General features: G+C 42.9%; 1 protein-coding gene across 1 annotated transcript in view; it reads right to left on the reverse strand.

Annotated features, from left to right (window-relative positions):
• The window catches only part of PSMD1 (proteasome 26S subunit, non-ATPase 1), a 2664479-nt gene that overhangs the window by 750182 nt on the left and 1890397 nt on the right, over positions 1 to 23900 (reverse strand). Inside the window, exon 18 of the mRNA XM_044070690.1 lies at positions 6714 to 6830. Within this exon, the coding sequence (XP_043926625.1) occupies positions 6714 to 6830 (117 nt within the window). The remainder of the gene's footprint in view (positions 1 to 6713; positions 6831 to 23900) is intronic.

The raw sequence follows: 23900 nt of genomic DNA on the forward strand, positions 1-23900 counted from the left end.
TTTTTTCATCTGTAAACACTTGGAGAGGGCCTGGACAGAGAACAGGTTGAAAGGCTTGAAGAGCCAGTAGGGGTGCTCTTTTTGCTGAAGATTAAACCAGACCCCCTGCACTCTCATTGTGCCAAAGGCTGCTCCCCATCCTATCTCTGCGGCATTTGTGAACAGTTCTTGAGATGGAAGAGGGGGGTGAAAAGGAAGGCCTGGACTCAGAGACAACTGCTGAATCCACCAATGAGAAGAGGAACTGCAAATTCTAGGTGATGTGAATGTTGCTGACATAACTGATTTCATAGACCATTGAAATTTGCTCATGTGGAGCTTGCCTAAAAGTAACATAGGGATGGTGGATGCCATAAATCTCAAACTCTCTGGCTGTGACAGAAATCAGAGGAATAATATTTTGAAAAAAAGACAATGAGAATCAAAGCCTTTGGCAGAGGCAGGGATGCCAGCATAGGTACTGTCTGAATCCTGCATCCTAGGAAGACATGATCTTGAGAAGGTGTTAGAGATGCTGGAAGTTTATTGTGAACCCCAGACTTTGCAAAAGAGTAATGGCAAAGTGAAGGTTTTGCAGTAAGATCTCTGGAGGAATTGCCTGAAACAGGAGATCATCTAGGTAAGGAAAAACGTGGCCTTGAAATCTGCAAAAAGCAATCACAGGAGTTAGGCATTTAGCAAATACCCTTGGGCCAGTAAAAAAAAAAAGGCCAAAGGGCAAAGCAGAAAACTGAAAATGCCAAGAAGCAACAGAAAAAAACGTAAAAATGTCCTGTAAACGGGATGAATAGGTATGTGAAGGTGAGCATCCTTTATGTCCAGAGAGGCCATGAAAGCCTTAGGAAGAAGTAAATGGAACAAAGTTGGTAGAGATAGCATGCGAAAGGAAGGCATCTTTAGGAAAGTGTTTAGATGAGAGAAGATCCAGAATGGGTCTCCAAGGATCCTCCTTTCTGGGAACCAAAAACTTTCTTGAATAAAATTCTTTCCCTCTCTGATCCTGTGGAACCTGTTGAATAGTTCCCTGATGTAACAATTCTGGAAGCATCTCTGGGAACAAATGCAGCAGTTCCTGAGGTGGTTGAGGGATGCCCATGAAAGAGGAAGATATTTCTAAACCATGAAATATCCTTTTTGAATTAGTGAAAGAACCCATGAGTCTTGGATAATGCTTGACCAAACTGGAAGAGACAGAGGGAGAGAGAGAGAGACGAAGTGAGAGAGGAATGAGGCTGAGAAAAGAGTGACAGATACTACCAGGTTTGTCAAGAAAGGGCTGCTTCTGTGCAGAAGCCACCCCAGTAGTCTTAGGTAGAGGTGGCCTCTGTCCACTTTTCTTATTTTTAGGAGGATGACGAGACAGTTTCCAAACAAAAGCTGGCTTGGAAGGGTAATTCCTTTGAAATTTATGCACAGGGGACGCCAAAAGTTTCATGTTTCAAGTCCTGTAATTCCTTGCCTTTCTCCTGCAGAGACTTGAACAAGTCATTAGCAGCAGTACCAAACAAGCCACTGTTGTCTATAGGAGCATCCAACAATTTAGCTTTTATCTCATCTGGCAGAGGCTAAAGCCTTAGCCAGGAATAACTCCTCAATACACATCCTGAAGCAGCAGCTGTAGATGATGCTTCTGCTGCATTGTAACTGCACTTAATGGAATAGCGAGCCACCTGAGAAGCCCCTAAAAAAGACAACACAAAATTTTTTCCTTCAGATTTTGTTAGATCAGAAATAGTTTGAGAAGCTTGAGACTGGAGGGCCAAAACATATCTAGTTATAAAAGTCTGGTAATTAAAAGCACAAAAAGTAAGAGTGGCAGAAGTATAGACCTTCTTTCCATTGCCTGCTTTCCTTAGCAGAGGGAAGAATTTAGTGGTTGACAGCAATTTAGAAGGCTAATCTAAAGTCAGAGAGACCACCGAAGTGTCAGCAGATGGGCACTTGTACAGAAATTTGCAATCATTGAGGCACTTTGTAGAAGCAGTCAGACTTCTCAGGAGCAGTTGGCTGAGAAAGTAGGAGCCTGAGATGCTGAGAAGACATCCAGTAAAGCAGGTAAAACTGGAGGCACAGAAGATGGAGAAAGAGACTCCATCTGCAGGAGCTATCTCTTTTGCACATCTGAAATTTGGGAGCAAGCCCATTTGAAGTACACTCCCTAATCTTAGCAACAGAATCCCCAAAGGCAATCTCCTCCTCAGGAGATTCTGGACTAGAAGATTCCCCTTCATCTTCAGGAGAAGCATATTCCAAAGGTGGCAGGATTTAGGTGGAATAGGCCACGGATTTCTCATCTAAGGAAACCTCTTCCATCAACAGAGTCCTGCTCCCTTGGCCTCTTGTGAGGGGAAAATGTCCAAGGTAGACCAGGAAAAGAGGACCCCCGAAGGAGGCTTTAGAGCCGTAAAGGGCACTAAAGTCCTGGATGAAATTCTGCCACTCACTTTGAGGGTCCCTGTGAGATGAAACATGTTTTGTTTTTTGCTTTTTCTTTAATTGTACGGCAGCTTTATGAAAAGTAGAAGGACCTGATGGCCTACACTATTACTGTCATTGGAACTTCCTTCCTCAGCAGAATTTGAGGACACCCCCCCTCCCCCAGGCCCTTCAGTTATTGTAAGTCTTGGCTCCCCTCCTGACTGTCTGAAATGGATGTCTGCAATGCTGCTGAGGACGTGCCTATAATCGGATCTACTGTGGCCTCCAAAGTGGTCCCAGCAGAAGAATCCAACCCCAGATCTAGGCGAACCCTCTGGGCTTTCAGCAGCCTATAGAGAAATGGCTGATGTATGAAGCACAGAAGAGTACAACCTTGTTTTTTTGTCGCTTTCCTTTTCAGCAAAGACTCAATATCAGGCCTAGAAGTAGCCTCCGTAGCATCTTTCGATAAAAGTTTGAGACGCTGATTTTCAAAATAAATAGCAAGAGAAGACAGATAACTACGTAAAGTCTTAGGCACAAAGGCCTGACAAATACTGCAAGTTTAATGATCTTGAGTAGGCCATATGCTACACAAGCAGTGGTCGGAACTATCTTTATGTGGAATCTGTCTCCCACACTGGCACTTGCCTTTTCTGGATAGCATGAAAAAAACCCACAGCAAAAAACAGAACTAAGCAAGAAAAGAAAACCCCAATGAGGCACTTATCTGAATGGCTTGATACACCAACAAACGACTTGGGTGAGCAGACCAAGCAACAAAAAAGGTGTTTGGACTGGCGGCAGAGACGTTCTGAGGATGGTATGTCCAGACGTTTCTTTTATGCCCTATGTACGCGAGGAGCATACTACGTACCTTAGATAGTAAAAGGCTTTGGTACACTGGCCAGACGTCGGGCTGCCCAAGGCGGGGAAACCCCTATTTTAAGAATACTGCAACAGTAGAATAGAGGGACATCTTAAGGTATTGCCTATCCACTTTGACTATGGGTATCTGAAGGCAGACATTGTTTAGATCCAGTGTTGCTACAAAGGGTTGAGGAAGGAGAGTTTGCAAGTTTAACATTTTGAACTTCATAACTTTTAGGAACTTTTTTTTGTTTTGATAGATCTAAGATTAGTCTCCAAGGGCTTTTGTTTCTTGGTAACAAAACAACCACGAGTAAAATCTTTCTTCTTTTTCTGGCTGTGTCACTGGTCCTTTGTCAAAAGAAGGCTTGCACAGTCTTTGTTCTCTGCAGACTGGGAGGTTTCTTGATACTTTTTTAAAACTGCAGTCTGTATCTTCAAGTAAAATTTTTAGTACCTAGGTGTCTACTGTCACTTTTTCCCCCCTTTTGTAACATGTAAGGCTCAGTCAACCGCAACCGTCTGAGCTGAAAAGTGCTGCAGGACAACAGACTTGACTTGGTGGTGGTGGGGACTTGATGAATCATAGGGCCTCCAGACAATCATTTTTGTTCTTGCCATTTTTCTCCCTGTAACAGGCCCTCCTATTAGGATGTCTTTATTAGCTTTGTCTTGAGGGAAAGGATAAGGACTTCATAGAACAGTCGAAGCATGACAAAATAGTTGTACAATGTAAAAGTAACCAAACCAAGGCAACATGTATTTATGCAGTATACAAATTTTAACAATTACTCCTCACTCCAACTTTACAAAAAATGTTCAATTCCTTCGTTCTTTTAAACCTTACCCTCCCCGTCTTGAACAGTATTGTGTGTGTATTCTTCCTACAGATTCTATTTAATTCTATTTAATTTACACTTTTTCTAAGAATCCCACCTCAGCTTCATTTATCTCCTTCATAATATTCAGTATTTCAATTACAACTGGTTTAGATTTAGATTTTCTAGCAAATTGCTTTTTGGCAGCCAATAGTATTAAACTTATTAAGATCTTACTATGTCTAGACAATTCACTACCAATATCCCAGCTCAAAAGAAGCACTTAATTACTGATAAGGATTTGCTCCCCCAAATTTCTGATAACACACTTTTGTAGGGAATGTTTAAAATCTGCCAACTGTTTTCATTCTTAGAACACATGTTCTCAATTACCTCTCTCTCTCTCTCTCAACACATCTTAAGCATTTGTTTTCTACCGGAGGAAAAACTGCATGACTTCTGCTTTGGGTACAAAACGTCTCCCTTCCACTCTTAAAGCTTGAGCCCCCTGGCAATAACTCTTTCTGAAAATGTCTGCAATTTCTTAAAAAATGGACAAAATCCTGATCCAGCTGCTTTAAATCTACAGAAATGATGCCCGGAAGCAGGAAGGGATGGAGGCCCACCCACCTCATGCTGAGGCAATATGGCAGACATCTATTACCTGGATGCTAGGAGCCTGGATATTGGAATGGTTCACCTAAGAAATCTCCAGAGGTGGGCTGACACTAAAGACTTCAATATCAGGACATAGGACATCCTTGTACAGCAACACACAGGGAATACCACCCTCACCCACAGAAGATTCACATGTCAAAACAAGAAGCATGCAGGCAGCCATTAAGATCACCCTACAACCTGATTTTGGCCTGTGTAGACATCCAATCATCTTAGCATATGGCAGTCTCGTGAGGAGCAATGCAAGAAGATTCCAAGCAATCTGTAAATGTCAGGCAGGGCTGCAAAAGCACCTCACCGTTCCCAATGACCTCCACCCTAAGGAGATCTCTGGCATCTGACTAGATAATGACTTCCTCTCTTACATTCTTCTAATGACAGCAGTCCTCTTGCCTTCTTTTTTTTGATGCAACTATGGCAGGTTTGGCCAATGCCATGGCAGCCCTTGTCAAGAAGCAACAACTTTCTTGGGTTCAAATAATGACTGAGATTGTTGGCACTTTACTTAATGATATTTAAGTTGAATAAAAAACAGCAAGGACAACTGGGGATATTGCGCCTAGACCTCTAACAGAACAAACTGTGTGTGGAATGTTTTTGAGAGATCTGTTTCCTACATGAAACGCACCTATGAAAGTTAGCTGATGTCTGACAAACTATGAAAAGTATAATTCTGCATTAAAACATAAAGACAAAAAGGTTTATAGAGGGGTACTTATCTGAAAATCCTAGGCTGATTGTCTAGGTGGGAGGGTGTCTGCCTGGCCAGGAGGGGGAAGGGTGCAAAAGCTCAAAGTTAGGGTGTACGTTGGGTCCCACAAAGTTTTCAACAACACAACACTGGACAATATGAAGAGCACCAATCACTATCACTCAGATTACCCAATCAATGTACAAAACTAACTACAGAAATAAAACAATGGCCATTGTGGTACAGTACCATACACTGGGAAATCATTTACTGTAATAACAATCACACCTCCGATAAAGTAAAGTAACAAAGATAATCACAGTACCATTGTCAGAAATGAGGTGGTCTCTCCTGTGAATGTCAATGTTACTAGCGGTTCTACAAGAATCATTTTCATTGCCTGCGCGTGTAATGACATGTTTCAAAATAAAGACACATTTAAAAATGCATAAAAACATGTTTGGTATACTGAGAAACACCTTGCAGGCTGGGGAAAACAGATTTGAAATAATGTTTAAATGACTTTGTATATACATCCTAGGAAGATGGCCACAAGCAACAGTAGTCCTAGGCTAGTACAATATTTTATTTTCATACAAAAGCCAGGTTACAGAATAGGACTGCACTGAAGTGCAGTAATGTGCTGAAAATGTGCCTACATTACCAAGGTGACCTATATAAAGCTACAGAAACATCAATCAAATGAAGGACATCCTTGAAGTACCTACTCTGGCATCCTAGGTTGCAGCTCAGCACAAAATGGATTTTTGGATGTCAGCTTTGTGTTTTTAGTTTCTAGGGCAAAAAGGGAAAAAATGCCATTCCAAACACCTACATTTAATTTTACATTTGAAACATCACAAAAAGTCTGACTGCTATGGGAAGGAATAAGCATGATGCCCTTGAAGGCATCTTTTGAAAAGTATGCATTTCCACAGACATTAAATACGTGCATATATGGAACAGTTTCTCACTGCTATTATTATAAGGAGGATGCCAACTTATAGAAGGGTATAGAGAGTTTCAGACAAAATTCCAAACTTCTGATACAGTGCTCACTTGCAAGGTTCCAGTAGTCCATTTGAAATATCATCTGCTAAAATAAAATCACTGAGTAAGTGACAGCGCTTTTGCTAACTTCAACTTAATGTGTTCGGTGTCGGAGACTACAATTCTCCTCTTCACTTAAAAACCTTATCAACTGTGATAAGCAGATCAGACAGACCTAACTCGCTCACCTTTGGGCAGATGACCTCTGTCTGCTGGATCATGATCATTGCAGAGGCAATAAGAGCTCCCTGTCGCACATAGTTTACAGGATCATTTGTCATTGGCTCCAGCAAATTAATTGCTTCCTAGAGATAAAATGAGGAAAGACAGGTTAACCATGTTTTTTGCTCATCAGACAAATTTCAGTGGCATATTTAATAAGTCATTAAAACTTGATCTTTAGCTACAGTAACAGTTTAGGCAAGAGGAGAAATTGTGCTAGATGACAGACTTGCATATACTGTGCGCCCCTAAAACTTAATGCATCTCAGACAGTTACTTACTTAATGGGGTTAATGAACAAGATCACCAAAGTCATTTTCAGTACTGACCAAGTTAAAGATAATGTAAATTTAATATGTTAAATTACTAGAAAAAAATATAACTTAGTAATGTACAGATAGCAATAATGTAAAAAGAAAAAAAATTTAGAAATGCATGCATAAAATTTAAAACTATTCATGATATACTACAGTGACTGTTGTGCTGCAGACAAAGTCAGAAAATAAGTAGGTATTTAAATTACAGCCTTGGTACCCCTACATTCTTCCTGATGCAGCAGGTACACTTTAAGAGGATTACTGAGAAAAGAAAAGTGTGCTAACAAACCGTGCTTGACAGTGAGTTCCATACAGATGGACCTAGGTAAGAGAAAGCTCTGACAATGGAATAAAATGGAATGTTAAGTACCACTGCAGTGCATCCAAAATATCCGAGATTAGTCTGTGTAAAAATATACTTTTAGTCAAAGCAAAAAGTATTTTGCATACTTCTGCTAATAAAAAGAGTAAGATTATGTGCGATCAAAAGCTGGCCACTAAGGAATCTTTTGCTCATTGACAATGAAACTGTACATGTGATTTAGTTCACTCTGTAGTGTTTCTTTTTTTCTTTTCTTTTTTTTGCAGATTTCAGTGAAAAAGTAGTGCCAATGTTATGAAGGGAATATTCACGACTTGACAATTACTCTCTTACCAATGGCAATCCTCTGTTTAGTCGGTAGGTTGGAAATAATGTTGTACTTAGAGCAATGATGTAATTCTATTTCTAGTATTGTGGATATGAGTGGAGAAAGTCCGTCATGGATTTCGCCAGACAGACCCCATGACATTTTACAGAGTCTAAAGCCTATAGAAGTCCATCTCCATAATCAAGAAGGTTCCAGATTTCACTGCATAGCTAAAGCTTTTCTGACGGCCAAAATCCATGTTTTCTGTTCTTTTGAGATTTTTACTGTTTCCTGCTTTTTACATCTGACACAATCATATGAGGGTAGAATTAAGTGATTTATGTATGTTCTCAGATGAAGTGCCAAATTCCCAGATAACAAATGCTATTAGCATAAAGTATGACGGGAAAAGCTGAAGGTATTAATGTAATAAAACAAATACATATCATCCAAGGATAGAGTCTTATTGGAACACCAGACAATACTGGGCCAAGAGAGGACTGTTTTAGAGAATAACTTTGAAAAGTATGCCACACCAGTAACCAGAGAATCAGTTTAAAGCTGTGAAGCTCAGGACATAAAGGGGAACACCTTTGTAAAAATTATTGATTACAACAAAGGCACGTATACATTAATAGAAAAGAAAAAACATGCTAACATTTATCATATTCATGCATTACACATTACATGTGTTTTACCCTCTCTAGGCAATGGTCAGATGGTAGGGAGGAAAACTGCACACTGCCCTATCACCATCCTCTGTGGTTTACATGCTACACAACTGGCTGCATCCAGGAGATGCATGTATGCTGCTGCACATGCAGAGTCTGCAATGCGCTGCTTACAAATGTGCATGACACACTTTGCTTCAAGTGACATACCTACACATGCAGTTGTCACCAATACAGTTATAAAGTCACATTCCCACATCAGGATAGGTGATAGCCAGTGTTGACCTCTCACCCCCATTCTTTCCTGCCTAGTCCTTCCAGTGCTCCTGCCACTAGCTGAATATGGGTTGTCTGAGACTGTCTTCACCGTATGGCCATGTGTCAAAAGAAAAAATTCTACAGCCATTTACTGATGTTAGACAAGGTAACCAGTTTAAACTACAAATCCCTTTCAAAACCAAAAATGGCCTCAGCAGAGACACTGGATCCCAGGAGATGTTGAGTGTGATGAAATGAGAAAATGCTCTGCAATAAATTTTGAATCAGGTAAATGGCCTACACTGAGTAAGGATGGAGAGTGATCACCCAGAGAAATTGTTAATCTTCCACAAGCCTCTATTACGAGATCATATTTCCTGACATTTTGGAATGCAGTTAACATTCCTTTCTAAGTGAGGGGTTGGGAGGGTGACCTAATGGTTAAGTTATTTGCCTTACAAACACAAGGTACAGGGTTTGAGTCTCACAAGGGACAATTGGCTAGGCTTAAAATGGCTATCTATGAACCTATGAAGAATAAGTCCAGTGGTTTTATACCATCTCGGCTAAATTCAGAGTTTAATGGCTTTCTGGGTAGTATTTGAACTGCAGTGGCAAGAAATGTTGAGGTAGCACTGCATGGAAATGCTTTAGTCTGCTTGCTCAGTTAGTGGAACTTAGTTTTGGCCACCTCTGCCCACAGATTTGATCCTTGCTCCAGACCTAATACTCAGTAGGTGATGAGCCTGAAAGGTTTGCCAGCAAATATTTAGCTTAAAAAAGAAAACCAAAATAAGCAGTGGACACTGAAGTAGTGGGAGTCTATACAGGGCATAGAGACTGTATAAGGCTGGTTTATATAGAACCAGCCCAGCAGGATAGGTTTTGCTACTTAGAAGCAGGCTCATTAACAGGTTTGTTGGAATCAATACCCCCTCCCCCCAGTATGAAATATGGAAGAAAGCTGCACTTTGCCTCCCAAAGAAGGCTGAATACCCAAATTAGTACTGATTGCTACTACTACAGACAACTCTATCAAGTACTGATGCAATATTCTGACTGATTCACGTAGAAGTGGGAGGGTCTGGTGAAGTACATCAATCCTGAGCTTGAGAACATTCCCTGTAAGAAACGCCGATTATCCTGCTGGGAGGAAATGGGAGAAGATGCTATAAGAATCCTACTGACATGTTTAATTACAAGGAGTACCACATCCTCACCAATTTGTGGCTCTAGTCTCAGACTCTGGTAGAACCTATACAAGACATAGGGAGAGATTACGCCAAGAAGCTGGCCAAAGTAGGAACAGCTAGCTAGATTTTCACTCTAGCAATACCCCCCCCCCCCCCCACACACACACACACGATAAACTTGCTTTCTTTTACCACAAACTTTGTAATTTACTATATGTGACATATGGAAAAAATCCTCTTCGAAGGTTAAATGCTTCTCTCTTTTGCAACTCTTAGGACATACAGCTTATGGTCTCCAAAGCTACCAAATCTACCTGCAGATCTTGATATAATAAAGTGGTTCAACTACTGACCAGTTTTTTGCTTTTAAATTAACAGTCACAAAGTGGTTGTATACTGGAAGTTGTTGCCTCCTCAGAGCAGCAATTATCTAAAGCTTCAGAAATTAAACATTACCATTGCTGATATCGCAAATGCAGTAATGGCAATTTAAGACAGTATTTTTTTCCAGAAAAGTGCAGAATAGCATTACATATACCTTACATCTACAATATCAGTCACTGATATTAAAGTGGCAAAAACTGAAAATTACTATTAGCTATCCTGCCTGCAAACTTGCACACAGAAAACAAGTTTCTGACCTAAAAAAGTTTATTTCACCTTTGCTTTTGTTTACTGGGTTTGCCCAACTGGGTTTATATAAACAGGGGAGAAAAGCTACATATTAAAATATTTTTAAAGAGGACATTCAGTAATAAATGCATTGAATAAATCTTATGTTAAATATTTAAATAAAAAAAGGACGACAAGAGAACAAACAGATGAAACAATGTATGATTGCTTGGCGCTGTAGAAGACAGTGAAAAGTAACTATAACCACTTTTACCAGCTTAAGATATGACTGCATACCCAGAGAAAGTAAATGACAAAGCCAGTCACTTCAGGTTAAATGCAGAAAGCAACTGTCATTTGCTTAAGCAGTTTCAAAGACAATCAAGAAATCATCAAAAAGGCTAGGAATAAATGTTGCATTTTTATGTACAGAAAAGCAAAGCACAGTTGGCACAATGGTTAAGATGTCTACTTCCCATGCATAAAATCAAAGGTTTCATCCTGGCCTCTGACTAATGCCTGCAATGAGTTTGAATGCTTTCCTTATGCCTCAAGTTCATCCCACCTTCCAAAAACATGCTGGATTGTTTTCACCTCAAAGCACAGTACCTAGTTGGCCCCTGTTGGACGAATTGTGTAGACCACCTGCTTTAGGGATTGACTGTGTGCATAATATCCTCCAGCGAGAAAACAGATCACAGACTATGGGCAGTATCAAGGCTAGCCACTCGATGGCGTAACAACTGGCTTAAAGTGATTTGATCAGTTCAAGTGTCACCAAAAATGGGTATAGGGGATTTGCTGGTGATACGTAGGCTGAGGACTTTGCCTACTCTGATCTACACCAGGGACCCATGTCATCAGTGGAAGGGGTCAATGTATCTCTATTAGCCAGTGCGTGCACACCATATCACACTGGATCACTAACATTCTTTCCAGCCAGTTGCCCAGCCTGGATTAACTGGTATAGCTAGCTCTGTTGACTAAAAGCTGGATGCAAAACTAATCAACCAGCTAAATGTGAACTGAGGATTGCTATATGTTCACTAACAGGATTCAGCTTGGAAGTGGATGACATGAGGGAATGGAGGAAAATGGAGATCCTGTGTATCCACTGAACAAGGTGGGAGGGTGGTGCAGCAAACTACTAAAAAATGGTGTGAGATTTGTGGTGAGGAAGTCTTGTCTGAAGACAGAAAGGGATGTCATCAGAATTAGTGATGCAATTATGCCAATCAAACTCAAATGTAAATACTGAGCAATATTCATAATGTCTGCTGGTACTACACAGCAGGGTTGTGATGATGAGGAACAGACCATTAGGCAGTAGATGTAAGACCTACTATATAAAGTCAAACATCAGTTAGTGTGGATCATGGGGGCACTTGAATGCTCATATCAGGAGATAGAGTATGAGGGACTGTACGAGTCCACATAGGTGGGATAAAAGGAATAAAGGACAGGACATTCTAGACAGACAATCACAGAAGTGGCCAACACTCAACTCAAGTAGACTTCCTCCTAGTAAGGAAAGGGAACTGGGGTAGAATCAGTGGTGGCAAAGTCTTCCACAGTGAAAAGTCAGCACACAGCACAAATCACTGATGGTCACAGTCAGCTGCAAGCAGTGGTCAAATAAAGCTATAAAGTCAGTGAGTAGACTGAAGACCCAAAGTTAATTATTGTGAAAGCACAAGAGTTCAAGATAATACTCAGGGCTCCAGCACCTCAAGAAAAGGTGATGGGTGGAGTTGAAGAAAAAGGGCAGCATCTCAAAACAGCCTGTGTAAGGACTACAGAACAGATGTGCAGTACAGCCATGTTTGGAAATAAAGTACATAACGAAATGTACTGGTGCAATGCAGAAGTCAAGGAAGTTAGCAAAAGAAACGAGTAAATGAAAATGTTGGAGATAGAAAGAAAGACCGAGATGAGTTAAGGAGGAATACTAGTTGGCTAACAAATAGGCTAAGACAGCAGTTGCAAAAGCAAAGAATAAACCATTAACGGCACTCAGCTTCTGGATAGAGACTCTGTAGATGGCACATAAAGAAACTGTAAGGCTGCAATGTAAATACAGAAAGATAAAGACAGTCATCAGACACCATTCATAATTACAGCTAGGAATTATAGCTAAACTCACTAAACTAGGTATAAATCCCTATGTCACAAGATGGGTTGCCAACTGGCTCACTGACAGAACCCACAATGTAAAAGTTGCGCACTCCAAATTTGACCTCAAACCAGAGACAAGTGGAGTACCACAGGGTTCAGTCCTGGGACCTCTCCTGTTTGGTATCTACTTCCCTGAAATACAGGCTAACACAGAAGGCCTCTAGCCAACGAAGTTTGCAGATGACTGCAAAAGTACAGTTTTGTACCTACCATAAATGTAGATGTTCGAGTGCTAATACAGCTGCAGTAATCACTGATGGGTTCTCTGCCGTCAGGCGGGTCCTCGGTCGGCCGAATTCCAAAGTCTAGGTCCGGCGTCGGTTGTTGTCGCTTTCTCTCCTGACATCAGTGAGGCCGGAGTATACAAGACACAGCCGACGCCATGTTCTTCAGTCTTTCTTGCCCCAGATGTCAGAAGCCCCCAGAAGGAAGGCAATACATAAATTATATATATATATATATATATATATATATATATATATATATATATGTATATATATATATATATATATATATATATATATATATATATATATATATATATACATGCAATGCAATATAATCCAAAATCAGTAGATGCAAACAAATAAACCATAGAAGGATAACCCAGTCAGGTTGTATGAAGAGGGGGTTAGGTCCCATGCCTTTACCAAGTGGGGAAGGAGGGAGGGAAACCTGTACTGCAGCTGTATTAGCACTCGAACATCTACATTTATGGTAGGTACAAAACTGTACTATGTTCATCGTGCATACAGCTGCAGTAATCACTGATGGGTAGAGTCCCAAAGCTACGCACAGGGTGGTAGGTACTAGCTGGAACTGGGTTGAGCCAGAATGCCCTGCAACACAGCAGTGGCAAAGCCTGCTCTAGTTTTGGAATATAAAGGCAGGTGGTAGTGTTTTGTGAAGGTATGTACAGAACTACAAGTGGCTGCCTCCAAAATATCTTTGGTAGGAACTCCTCTGAGGAAGGCTGTAGAGGTAGCTGTTGCCCTGGTGGAGTGGGATCTGATGCCTGTAGGAACAGATTTCCCATGATAGGAATAACAAAACTGTATGCAGTGGCCTATCCACTTTGAAATAGTCTGCTTGGTAACTGGCTTCCCTTGAGCCCCTACAGTGTAGGACACAAAGAGTTGTTCTGATTTCCTGAAGGACTTTGTTCTGTCCAAATAATAACGTAGCTGCCTATGGATGTCTAAAGAGTGTAGCAGCCTTTCCCCTTTGTTTTGAGGATTGGGGTAAAAGGTAGGTAGGTGTATGGCTTGATTTAAAGCTACCCTGGATACCACTTGAGGCATAAATGACAGGTTGGTACGAAGGGAAACCCTGTCCTGATGGAAGATGAGAAAGGGCTGCACCGCCATGAGGGCCTGTAGTTCGAAACCCTACGAGCTGAAGTGATAGCCAGAAGGAAGGCTGTTTTCCAGGACAAATATTGCAAATCTGTTGAGGCAGCTGGTTCAAAAGGAGGCAATGTTAATTTTTCTAGTATGTAATTAAGATCCCAGGCTGGTATTGGTTGTTTCCTTGGTGGTCTTATATTCTTAGCCCCTCTGAGGAACTGTCGTAAGAGTGGGTGAGAAAATAAAGGAGGATCAGTGTTGAATTCTGCAGAAATGGCTGAGGCATGGATTTTTATGGAAGAAAATGAAAGTCCACTGTTCAGCAGCTCAGCTAGATACTGTAATACCTGAGGCAAGTTCAGTTTTCTAGGGTCCTGGCCTTTAGTCTCATTCCAAGAGCAAAACCGTTTCCATTTTGCTGAGTAAGCTTTTCTAGTAGATGGCCTTCTGGCCTCCAAAATGACATCCTGCACCTCCTTGGAGAGTAGGGTCTGTTGTGGTGTTGAGGAATTTTCCATGCAGCGAGATTGAGTGTTTTCAGCTGACTGTGAAGAGTTTTGTAGCTGTGCTGAGTCAGCAGAAGAGGCATTAGAGGCAGGGACCAGGGAGGAGTATGTGTTAGGCTCCTCAGAAGCGGGTACCAGTGTTGCCTTGGCCAATCTGGGAGCAATCAGTATCATCTTCGGTCTGTCTGCTCTTGCTTTCAAAAGCACCTTGGGCAAAAGAGGCAGAGGTGGGAATGCGTAAACTGTCCATGCTGTCCAACTGAATGAAAGGGCGTCCACTCTCCAGGCCTTTGGATGAAAGGTCCTCGAACAAATCTTTTCCAGTTGAAGATTCCTGTGGGAGGCAAAAAGATCTATGTCTGGCCTCCCCCACGCTTGGATTATCTCTGTAAACACCTGAGGATGCAACTTCCATTCGTGTGGATCTGTCATATTTCTGCTTAGATTGTCTGCCAGCGTGTTTTCCAATCCTGGCAAGTACTGTGCTTGAAGTTCGATTTGCCATTCCAGAGCCAAGTTCCAAAGAGTCATGGCTAGTCTGCACAAGGGGTATGAATGTGTTCCTCCTTGTTTATGTACCACATTACTGTGGTGTTGTCTGTTCTTATCAGTAATTGTCCTGGATGCAGGAATGCCTTGAAAGCTGTAATTGCATTTATTACTGCTAGCATTTCTTTTTGATTGATGTGAAGGTGCTTTTCCTTTTGGGACCATTTGCCCTGAATGCACCTGTCCGTCATGTGCGCCCTCCAGGTGTAATCTGAGGCATCTGTTGTGATGACTTGCTTTGCTTGAGGCTTGCAGAATGGGAGGCCTGTGTTTGCTTGACATGCTTGGGCCCACCATAGAAATTCCTTTTGCAAACATGGAATTATTGGTATTATTGTTTCCAAACTGTGACTGTGTTGAGACCATAGGTTTTTTAGGTACCATTGAAGTTTCCTCATATGCAGCTTTGCACATGGGATTAAAAGAATGCAAGATGCCATGAATCCCAGAGCCTGCAGGATTTTCCTTGCAGTAAGCCTAGTACATTTTGCTACTATTTTGAAGTACTGAGTTAGTTGCCCCTGTTTTTCTCGCGTAAGGTAGGCCATCTGGGTGTGTGTGTCCAAGTTGGCACCCAGGAAAGTTATTTTTTGAGATGGTGTTAGCCTTGATTTCTCTATGTTGATTGTGTATCCCAGAGAATGCAGTAACCGTGTCACATATGCCAGATGTTCCAAAAGTATGTGCTTGCTGTCCGCTTGGATCAGGCAGTCGTCCAAATAAGGGTAAATTTGTATCCCTTGAAGTCTGCAGTAGGCAATCACTGATGCCAGGCACTTTGTGAATACTCTGGGCGCAGTAGATAAGCCAAAGGGCAATGCAGAGAATTGATAGTGGATTGAACCTGCAAGAAATCTGAGGTATCTACTGCAGCTTTGTCTGATTGGGACATGCAGGTATGCTTCCTTGAGGTCCAATGTTACCAGCCAAAACTCCTTGCCCAGCATGGGAAGAAGCTGCTGTAATGTGAGCATCTTGAATTTTGGTACGAGTAGAAATGTGTTTAGGATGGATAAGTCCAAAATGGGTCTCCAGTCGGTTCCTTTCCTTGGTACCAAAAAATGTCTTGAATAAAAACCTTGACCTTGTTTGTGAGTAGATACCTCTTGAATAGCTCTCATGCTTATGAGCTTTGAAATTTGTAGTTGTGCCTCTGCCCTTTGATGTTGTGGCAGGTTTGGCATGCCTCTCATTTTTGGAAGAGTGTGGAATTGAAATTTGTAGCCTCTGTTTATAATGTCCAGGATCCATTTGTCTGTTGTGACAATATGCCAATTGCTTGCAAATAATGCTAGCTTTCCTCCCAAAGGTGCTGCCAGCTGAGACATGCTTGGCATGGAAATGAGGGAGTCATTGGGTTTGCTTCCTGTATTGTTGTGCACTGTCTTCGCCACCTCTTGGTGCTGGAGTTTGCCATTGTCGGCCTCTATATGATCCTTGTGATTGTCCTCTGCCCCTTGTGCGTCTGTATCTACCTCTTTGGGGCTTGTCAGTGGCTGGAAAGGACCAGTTTTTTGAAGGCCAATTTCTGCTAAAACGTGGTGGTTAGACCTGCAAAAAAGCTTTGACAGTTTGCACAGATTTAGTTTTTTCTTCCATTTTCCATAGTATCTCCTCAGCATTAGTACCAAACAGCACATCCTTTTGTAAAGGAGCATCTAGAAGTTTAGCTTTCACATGGTCAGGCAAGTTTTGTTCGCTAAGCCAGGCATGTCTGCGAATGACTGATCCTGTAGCAGCCGCTCTACTTGAGGCCTCTAGGACATCATAACCACATTGTAAGGTGTGTTTACCCACTTGTTCTGCACTACGCATCATATCCTGTAACTCCTTCAAATCTGGTTGTTCAGGTTGAGACATTTTATTCCTTAATTGTGATAACAGGAACTGTTGATATTTAAGCATATGAAACTGAAAATTTAAGGCCCTCATGGCTAGGGTGGCCGAGGTATATACCTTTTTTCCCCACCTTTCTAAAGATCTTGACTCTCTTTCTGCAGGAAGGGGATTCTTGGCAGTGGAGGCCTTCAATCCCTTGGGGCCTTGTGAAATGGTTTCAGGGTCAGCATTATGGCTTTTGAAGAGAAATTGGTGAGAGTTAGGTACTCTGTAGTACCTATCAGGTTTGACTGGTGCAGGAGGCAGGGAATCCGGGTTAAGGCAAGCCTCCGAATAAACATCATCAAGTGTGTCCAAAACAGGAGGTATTGCCAGAGGTCTGTGTTGAGGTAACAAAAGAAATTCCCCAAGTCTTTTCTTGGAATCTGAAAAGTCTTGGCCTTCCCAATGGAAGTGTTCCCTCAAAGTGTGCAAGGTTTCCCCCAAAGGAAAAATCCTCAGGAGGAGATACAGAAGGAATGGACTGCTCTGCATCCGAATCCTCAAAAGGGGAGTAAGAGTGTTCCTCTACATCAGAATGTTCTGATAAAATGGAGCCCTGATCAGAAGAGGGGGAATCTTCCTCCACTCTGGGTCTCTTGTCTGGAGGGGGTTGAGAACCCCTGATAAGAGTAATGAAATCCTCAGCCATTTTAAGCATCTGTTTTTTAGGCATGGGGCCTGGAGATGAGGCCTGTGCAACAGGCCTCTTGGGATGCCTGGCTGCTTTGGATTTAGTAAAGGCCTTAATAGAAAAAGAAAATGAGGGTCTAAAGACACCATGGGTGGAAGTGGATCTGTCCACATTAGTAGGCTCAACATTAGCAAAGGCTTCGGTGGTTGTCTGGGAAAGGGCCGAGATACCTGCGGTCTCGGGTACAGAGGACACCGCCAAAGGAGTGTCGTCTGTAGTCAGGGACTGCAAAGGCGTCTCGCCGAGAACCGGACCACGTGTAGCCTGTTTTGGCGTGGTGTCGGCGGGGACCGCGGGCCTCGTGTGTCGGTCCTTGTCCTTGTGTTTTTTGGACAAAACGGTAGTCTGAGTATCCGACGACATTTTATAATCAAAGGCTTTACCAAAATAGTGTTGGGCAAACTCCGCCCGATGCTTAATAGTGCGCTTATTGAAGGTAGCGCAAAAGCGACAGCCCGAGACGTCGTGGTCGGGGCCTAAACAAGGTATGCAGAGGGAATGGAAATCCTTATGCGGTATTTGCTTCCCACAAGAAATACAATTATTAACTTTTTCTGACATCGGTCTGAGGCAAGAAAAGTTTCCCCAACGGGGTACTTAGCTTTAATGAAGACTTCGGTTTCCAATATTTCCGTAATTCAGGAGCTGGCTGACCGGCACTTGCGAACTGCTTCTGCTTCGGGCACCACGTGGCAAAAAAGACTGAAGAACATGGCGTCGGCTGTGTCTTATATACTCCGGCCTCGCTGACGTCAGGAGAGAAAGCGACAATAAGCGACGCCGGACCTAGACACTGGAATTCAGCCGACCGAGGGACCGCCTGACGGCAGAAAACCCATCTGTGATTACTACAGCTGTATGCACGATGAACATCACTCCGGCTCCCAAGACAGAGATGTGCTTGGAGGAGGAATGATCAAAGAAGGTGTCGGGACAGGCTGCGGAGCTGACTGGGCCAGAGCCGAAAACAATTTTGCCAAAACCGGTGACAGGAGGAGCCTCTGAACCACCCAATCCACATCCAAAAAGGTCCTGGAGGATTTGGAGGACAGGGATGGAGAATGCGATCTCCTCTCAGGAGAAGTAGGTTTGAGACTGGGCGATTGGCTCCTAGGAGGTTCCAATACAATTGGAGCTGATGCTGGTTCCATAGATACCGATCCTTCCTGCGGCCCCGAGGACAGTGGAGCCGAGGAGGTCGATGCAGTTTTAGACATTTTCTCCGGTGGCTCTGATGAAGCTGACGGAGCCGGAGATCTCTTTTTGACTTGCCAGATTTAGACTTGCCACTGGAAGCCGAATCCATAGCCTCTTCAAAAGAGGGTTTTAAAAGTCCCTTTAAGATTAGCTTATTCTTTCTCTCTAGGAGAACTCTAGGGCTGAACGCATGACAAAAGCTGCAGGATTCCTGCAGATGGATGGCTCCTAAGCAGTAGAAACAAATGGAATGTCCATTGGTTATGGACATTTTGTACCCAACACTTTGAGTACTTTTTAAATCCCGAAGGTTTATGCCACTTTGTATCCTTAGACATTTTAACTACTGCGCCCACAACGCAAAACCAAGTCAGTACAAGAACAGGCGTTCACTCTATAAAGGCGGAAACGACACTGAGGTAACAAACACCAAAAACAGTGATCAAACGCACACAAACTCTAGCACAATTTTAAACAATGGACAGGAATAGAAGGAGAGGGTAGCCAAAACCTCTAATTTAAACGGTTTGGGGTGAACACAGAAGGAAACAGAGGAGAACTAGGCCTTCTAACTGAAACAGGCCTAGCCTGGGGAACAGTAAGAGGGATACCACAAAAAAAACTCACAATCACAAAGCCTAACACAAGCCCAACACACCAGACAAAATTAGACAGATTTAAACAATAGCTATGAAAATAGCTTTTGACTGAATCAAACTTCTCTTAAATCAAGAAAAGAAGGTACTTAGCCACAGCCAAGTGAGACCACGTCCTAGCTACACGAGCGACAAACGAGATCTGGGGATATGGAGCAGTGCACCATGGGATGCCTGCTTAGCACAGCCAATAAGAGACTTCAAGCTAGTAAAATCGGCCGAGTCGGAGCCAATATTCGGCTCCGAACCCACGGGTAAGAATGTAGGCAAGATAAGACTACATATCATCTGATACAACTGCTCCTTAGTGTTGAACTTCATTCCACAGTGATGCTTTTTTGTCTTTTAATATAAATCTCAGACAGACCACTTTGTATTTTACATAACAAGAAGTTATGTACTCACCATAATGTTTGATGTATGTAGTCCATCTCGCCTCACATTCTTACCCCATGGGTTCGGAGCCGAATATCGGCTCCAACTCGGCCTATTTACTAGCTCAAAAGTCTCTGATTGGCTGGGCTAAGAGGGTATCCCATAGTACACCGCTTCGCATCCCCCAGATCTAGTTTGCTGCAAACAACTCAGTTATTGTATACATAACACACATCCATACAAATTATCCAAACAAATTAATCAAAGGGACTCTCTGCATGATACAATTTTACCTCCAAATCCTCCAGGCGGGAGGGTAAGTAAGAATGTGAGGCGAGATGGACTACATACATCGAACGTTATGGTGAGTACATAACTTCTTGATGTTATGTAGTCCTATCTCGCCTACATTCTTACCTGTGGGACAGCGTCCCCTAGCACCTACAACCTGGGTGGCTCATAGGAAAATACTCCCGAGAACTGTGGAGCCAAATGAAGCTCTGCCCCTGGAAACCACGTCCAATTTGTAATGAGACACAAAAGTGTGAGGAGAAGCCCAAGTGGCCGCAGCACACATCATCCATTGACAATCTAGCTTGATAGGCTGTGGATGTGGAGACAGCTCTTGTGGAGTGGGCTTTAGGTGGAAAGGGCAAAGTTTTACCTGCTGTGTGATAAATGAAAGAAATACAGCTGGCTATCCATCTAAAGAGTGTGACCTTGGATACCGGAGAACCAAGCCGGTTTTCAGAAAAGGAGACAGAGTTGGTCAGATTTCCGAATCTCTTTTGTCCGATGGAGACAGAAGCGTAACTGTCTATGTACATCTAATTGGTGAAATCTGAATTCTGCCTTGTTGGAAAAATTGGGGAAGAAAATTGGCAGCACAATAGACTGATTTATATTAGACGGGGAAGCCACTTCGGGATGGAATGAAGGGTTTAGTCTAAGGGAGACTATCTTTATGGAAGATCAAATATGGGGGTTTGATGGAAAGGGCTTGGATTTCGGAGACCCGCCTCACTGAAGTGATAGCTATTAAAAAAGCTGTTTTCCATGTTAGAAACTTTAACTCGCAGGTAGCTGCAGGCTCGAAGGGTGGAAGAGTGACGACTTGAAAAACAAAATTGAGGTCCCAGGGCATAGCAGGTTGTGATACTGGGGGACGAAGCAATAGGGTACCTTTAAGGAATGCTTTACATAGTCTGTGTGCCATATGGCTAGGCTCATTGGCCACGTGGAAGTCTGATATAGCCGCCAGCTGAACTTTGATGGTGGCTGAAACGGGCCCTTGATAGAACAATATAGACAAAAATTCCAAAACGGAATCAATTGGAGCTGTGTAGGGATCAATGCCTCTGGAATGAGCCCAAATAGAGAATCTTTTCCATTTGCTAAAGTAGATTTTTCTAGTGGATGGTTTATGAGAGGACAACAAAATATGGACTACATCTGGCGAAAAATTATGACATCTGACTAAGGATGGAAGTAGAGTAGCCAGGCTTGTCAGCCGGAGTGTCCTCAGAGAGGGGAGGAACTGTCCCGACACGTGTGTCAGTAAGTCTGGAAGGGGTTCCAGAATCCAAGGAGTATCCACAAGGCAGGGTTGAAGGAAGGGGAACCATACTTGACGAGGCCAGTGTGGGGCAATCAGAATCATCCTGCTTTCCCAAGGATTGCGCTTTCTGAATCACCCTTGAGAGAAGGGGGAAAGTACAGTTTTGTACCTACCATAAATGTAGATGTTCGAGTGCTCATACAGCTGCAGTCATAACAGATGGGTTATCCTGCCGTCAGGCGGGTCCTTGGTCAGCCGAACTCCAAAGTCTAGGTCCGGCGTCGGTTGTCGTCGCTTCTTCCCTGATGTCAGTGCGGCAGGGGTATAAAAGAGGCAGCCGACGCCATTTTCTTCAGTTTTTCTTGCCCCAGATGTCAGGTACCCCCAGAAGGAAGGCAAACATAATGTTATGCAAAGATGCAATGTTGATAAATCAAAAACAGTAGTTGCAAGCAAATACACCATAAAAGAATACCCCAAAAAGGTTATATGAAAAGTGTTTGTCATAAGGCCTGTCCTAAGAGGGGATGGAGGGAGGGAAACCTGGACTGCAGCTGTATGAGCACTCGAACATCTACATTTATGGTAGGTACAAAACTGTACTATGTTCATCGTGCATAAAGCTGCAGTCATAACAGATGGGTAGAATCCCAAAGCTAAGTAAGGGTGGTAGGCACTAAGTGGAACTAGGAGGGGCTAGGATGCCCTGCAGGACTGATATGGCAAAGACCGCTCTAGATTTTGAGTATAGTGGGAGGTGATAGTGCTTGGAGAAAGTGTGCACTGAACTCCACGTGGCTGCTTCCAAAATGTCCTTGGTAGGGACCCCGCTGAGGAAGGCTGCAGAGGTAGCTGTGGCTCTGGTGGAGTGGGATCTGATGCATGCAGGCACAGTCTTTCCATGGAATGAGTAATAAAAACGTATGCAGTGGGCTATCCATTTTGAAATTGTCTGTTTGGAAACAGCCTTTCCCTGAGCACCTACAGCATAGGACACAAAGAGTTGCTCAGATTTCCTGAATGGCTTTGTTCTGTCCAAGTAGTAATGAAGTTGTCTGTGAATGTCCAAGGAATGTAGTAGTCTTTCCCCTTTGTTTTGTGGACTAGGATAAAAGGTAGGTAAGTGGATAGTCTGATTCAAAGCTACACTGGATACTACCTTTGGCATAAAGGTAGGATTGGTTCGTAAGGAAACTCTGTCCTGATGGAAAATGATGAATGGTTGCACAGCTATGAGGGCCTGTAGCTCCGAAACCCTGCGTGCTGAGGTGATAGCCAGAAGAAAGGCTGTTTTCCATGACAAGTACTGTAACTCTGTTGAAGAAGCTGGCTCGAAGGGAGGAAGGATCAGCTTTTCCAATACGTAGTTGAGGTCCCAAGCAGGGACTGGTGGTTTCCTTGGGGGTTTTAAATTCTTTGCCCCTCTGAGGAACTGCCTTAAGAGAGGGTGAGAGAATAATGGAGGATCTGTGTTGTATTGTGCAGAAATGGCTGAAGCGTGGATCTTGATGGAGGAGAAGGAAAGTCCATTGTTTAACATCTCAGCTAGGTACTGTAAAATGTGAGGTATATTTATTACCCAAGGATTCTGTCCCTTTTCTTGATTCCAGGCACAAAATCGTTTCCATTTGGCGGAGTAAGCCTTTCTAGTAGAAGGTCTTCTGGCCTCCAAGATAACATCCTGAACCTCCTTGGAGAGGAGAAACTGTTGGGAAATCAAGGAATTCTCCATGCAGCTAGATTTAGAGTTTTGAGATGGCTGTGAAGGGTTTTGTAGTTGTGCTGGGACAACAGAAGAGGGACTAGAGGTAGGATCCATGGTGGGGAATGTGTCAGGTTCCTCAGGAGCGGATGCCAATGTTGTCTTGGCCAGTCTGGAGCGATGAGAATCATTTTCGGCCTCTCTGCTCTGGCTTTTAATACAACTTTGGGCAGCATAGTAAGAGGCGGGAAGGCATAGACTGTCAATGTTGCCCAATTGAAGGAAAGTGCGTCCACTTTCCAGGCCTGTGGATGATAGGTCCTTGAACAAATTTTTTTCAACTGGCAATTTCTGTGGGTAGCAAAGAGATCTATGTCTGGCTGTCCCCATGCCTGAGTTATCTTTGTGAAAAGTTGAGGATGCAACTTCCATTCGTGTGGATCTGTCATATTTCTGCTTAGGTTGTCTGCCAGTGTGTTTTCCTTCCCTGGCAGGAATTGTGCCTGAAGTTGAATTTGCAATTCCAGTGCTGTGTTCCATAGGGTCATGGCTTGCCTGCACAGGGGGTATGAATGAGTTCCCCCCTGTTTGTTTATGTACCACATCACTGTGGTGTTGTCTGTCCTTATCAATAGCTGGCCTGGATGCAGTATGTCTTTGAAGGTCATAATAGCCTTTTGCACGGCTAGCATCTCCTTTTGGTTGATGTGAAGGTGCTTCTCTTTTCGGGTCCATTTTCCCTGAACGCACTGATCTGTCATGTGTCATCCCCAGGTGTAGTCTGAGGCGTCTGTTGTGATGATTTGAGCTGCTTGAGGTACACAGAAAGGAAGACCT

This window comes from Protopterus annectens, chromosome 4.part1, assembly GCF_019279795.1.
Source record: "Protopterus annectens isolate FY-2018-M chromosome 4.part1, PAN1.0, whole genome shotgun sequence".
NCBI lineage: Eukaryota > Metazoa > Chordata > Ceratodontiformes > Protopteridae > Protopterus > Protopterus annectens.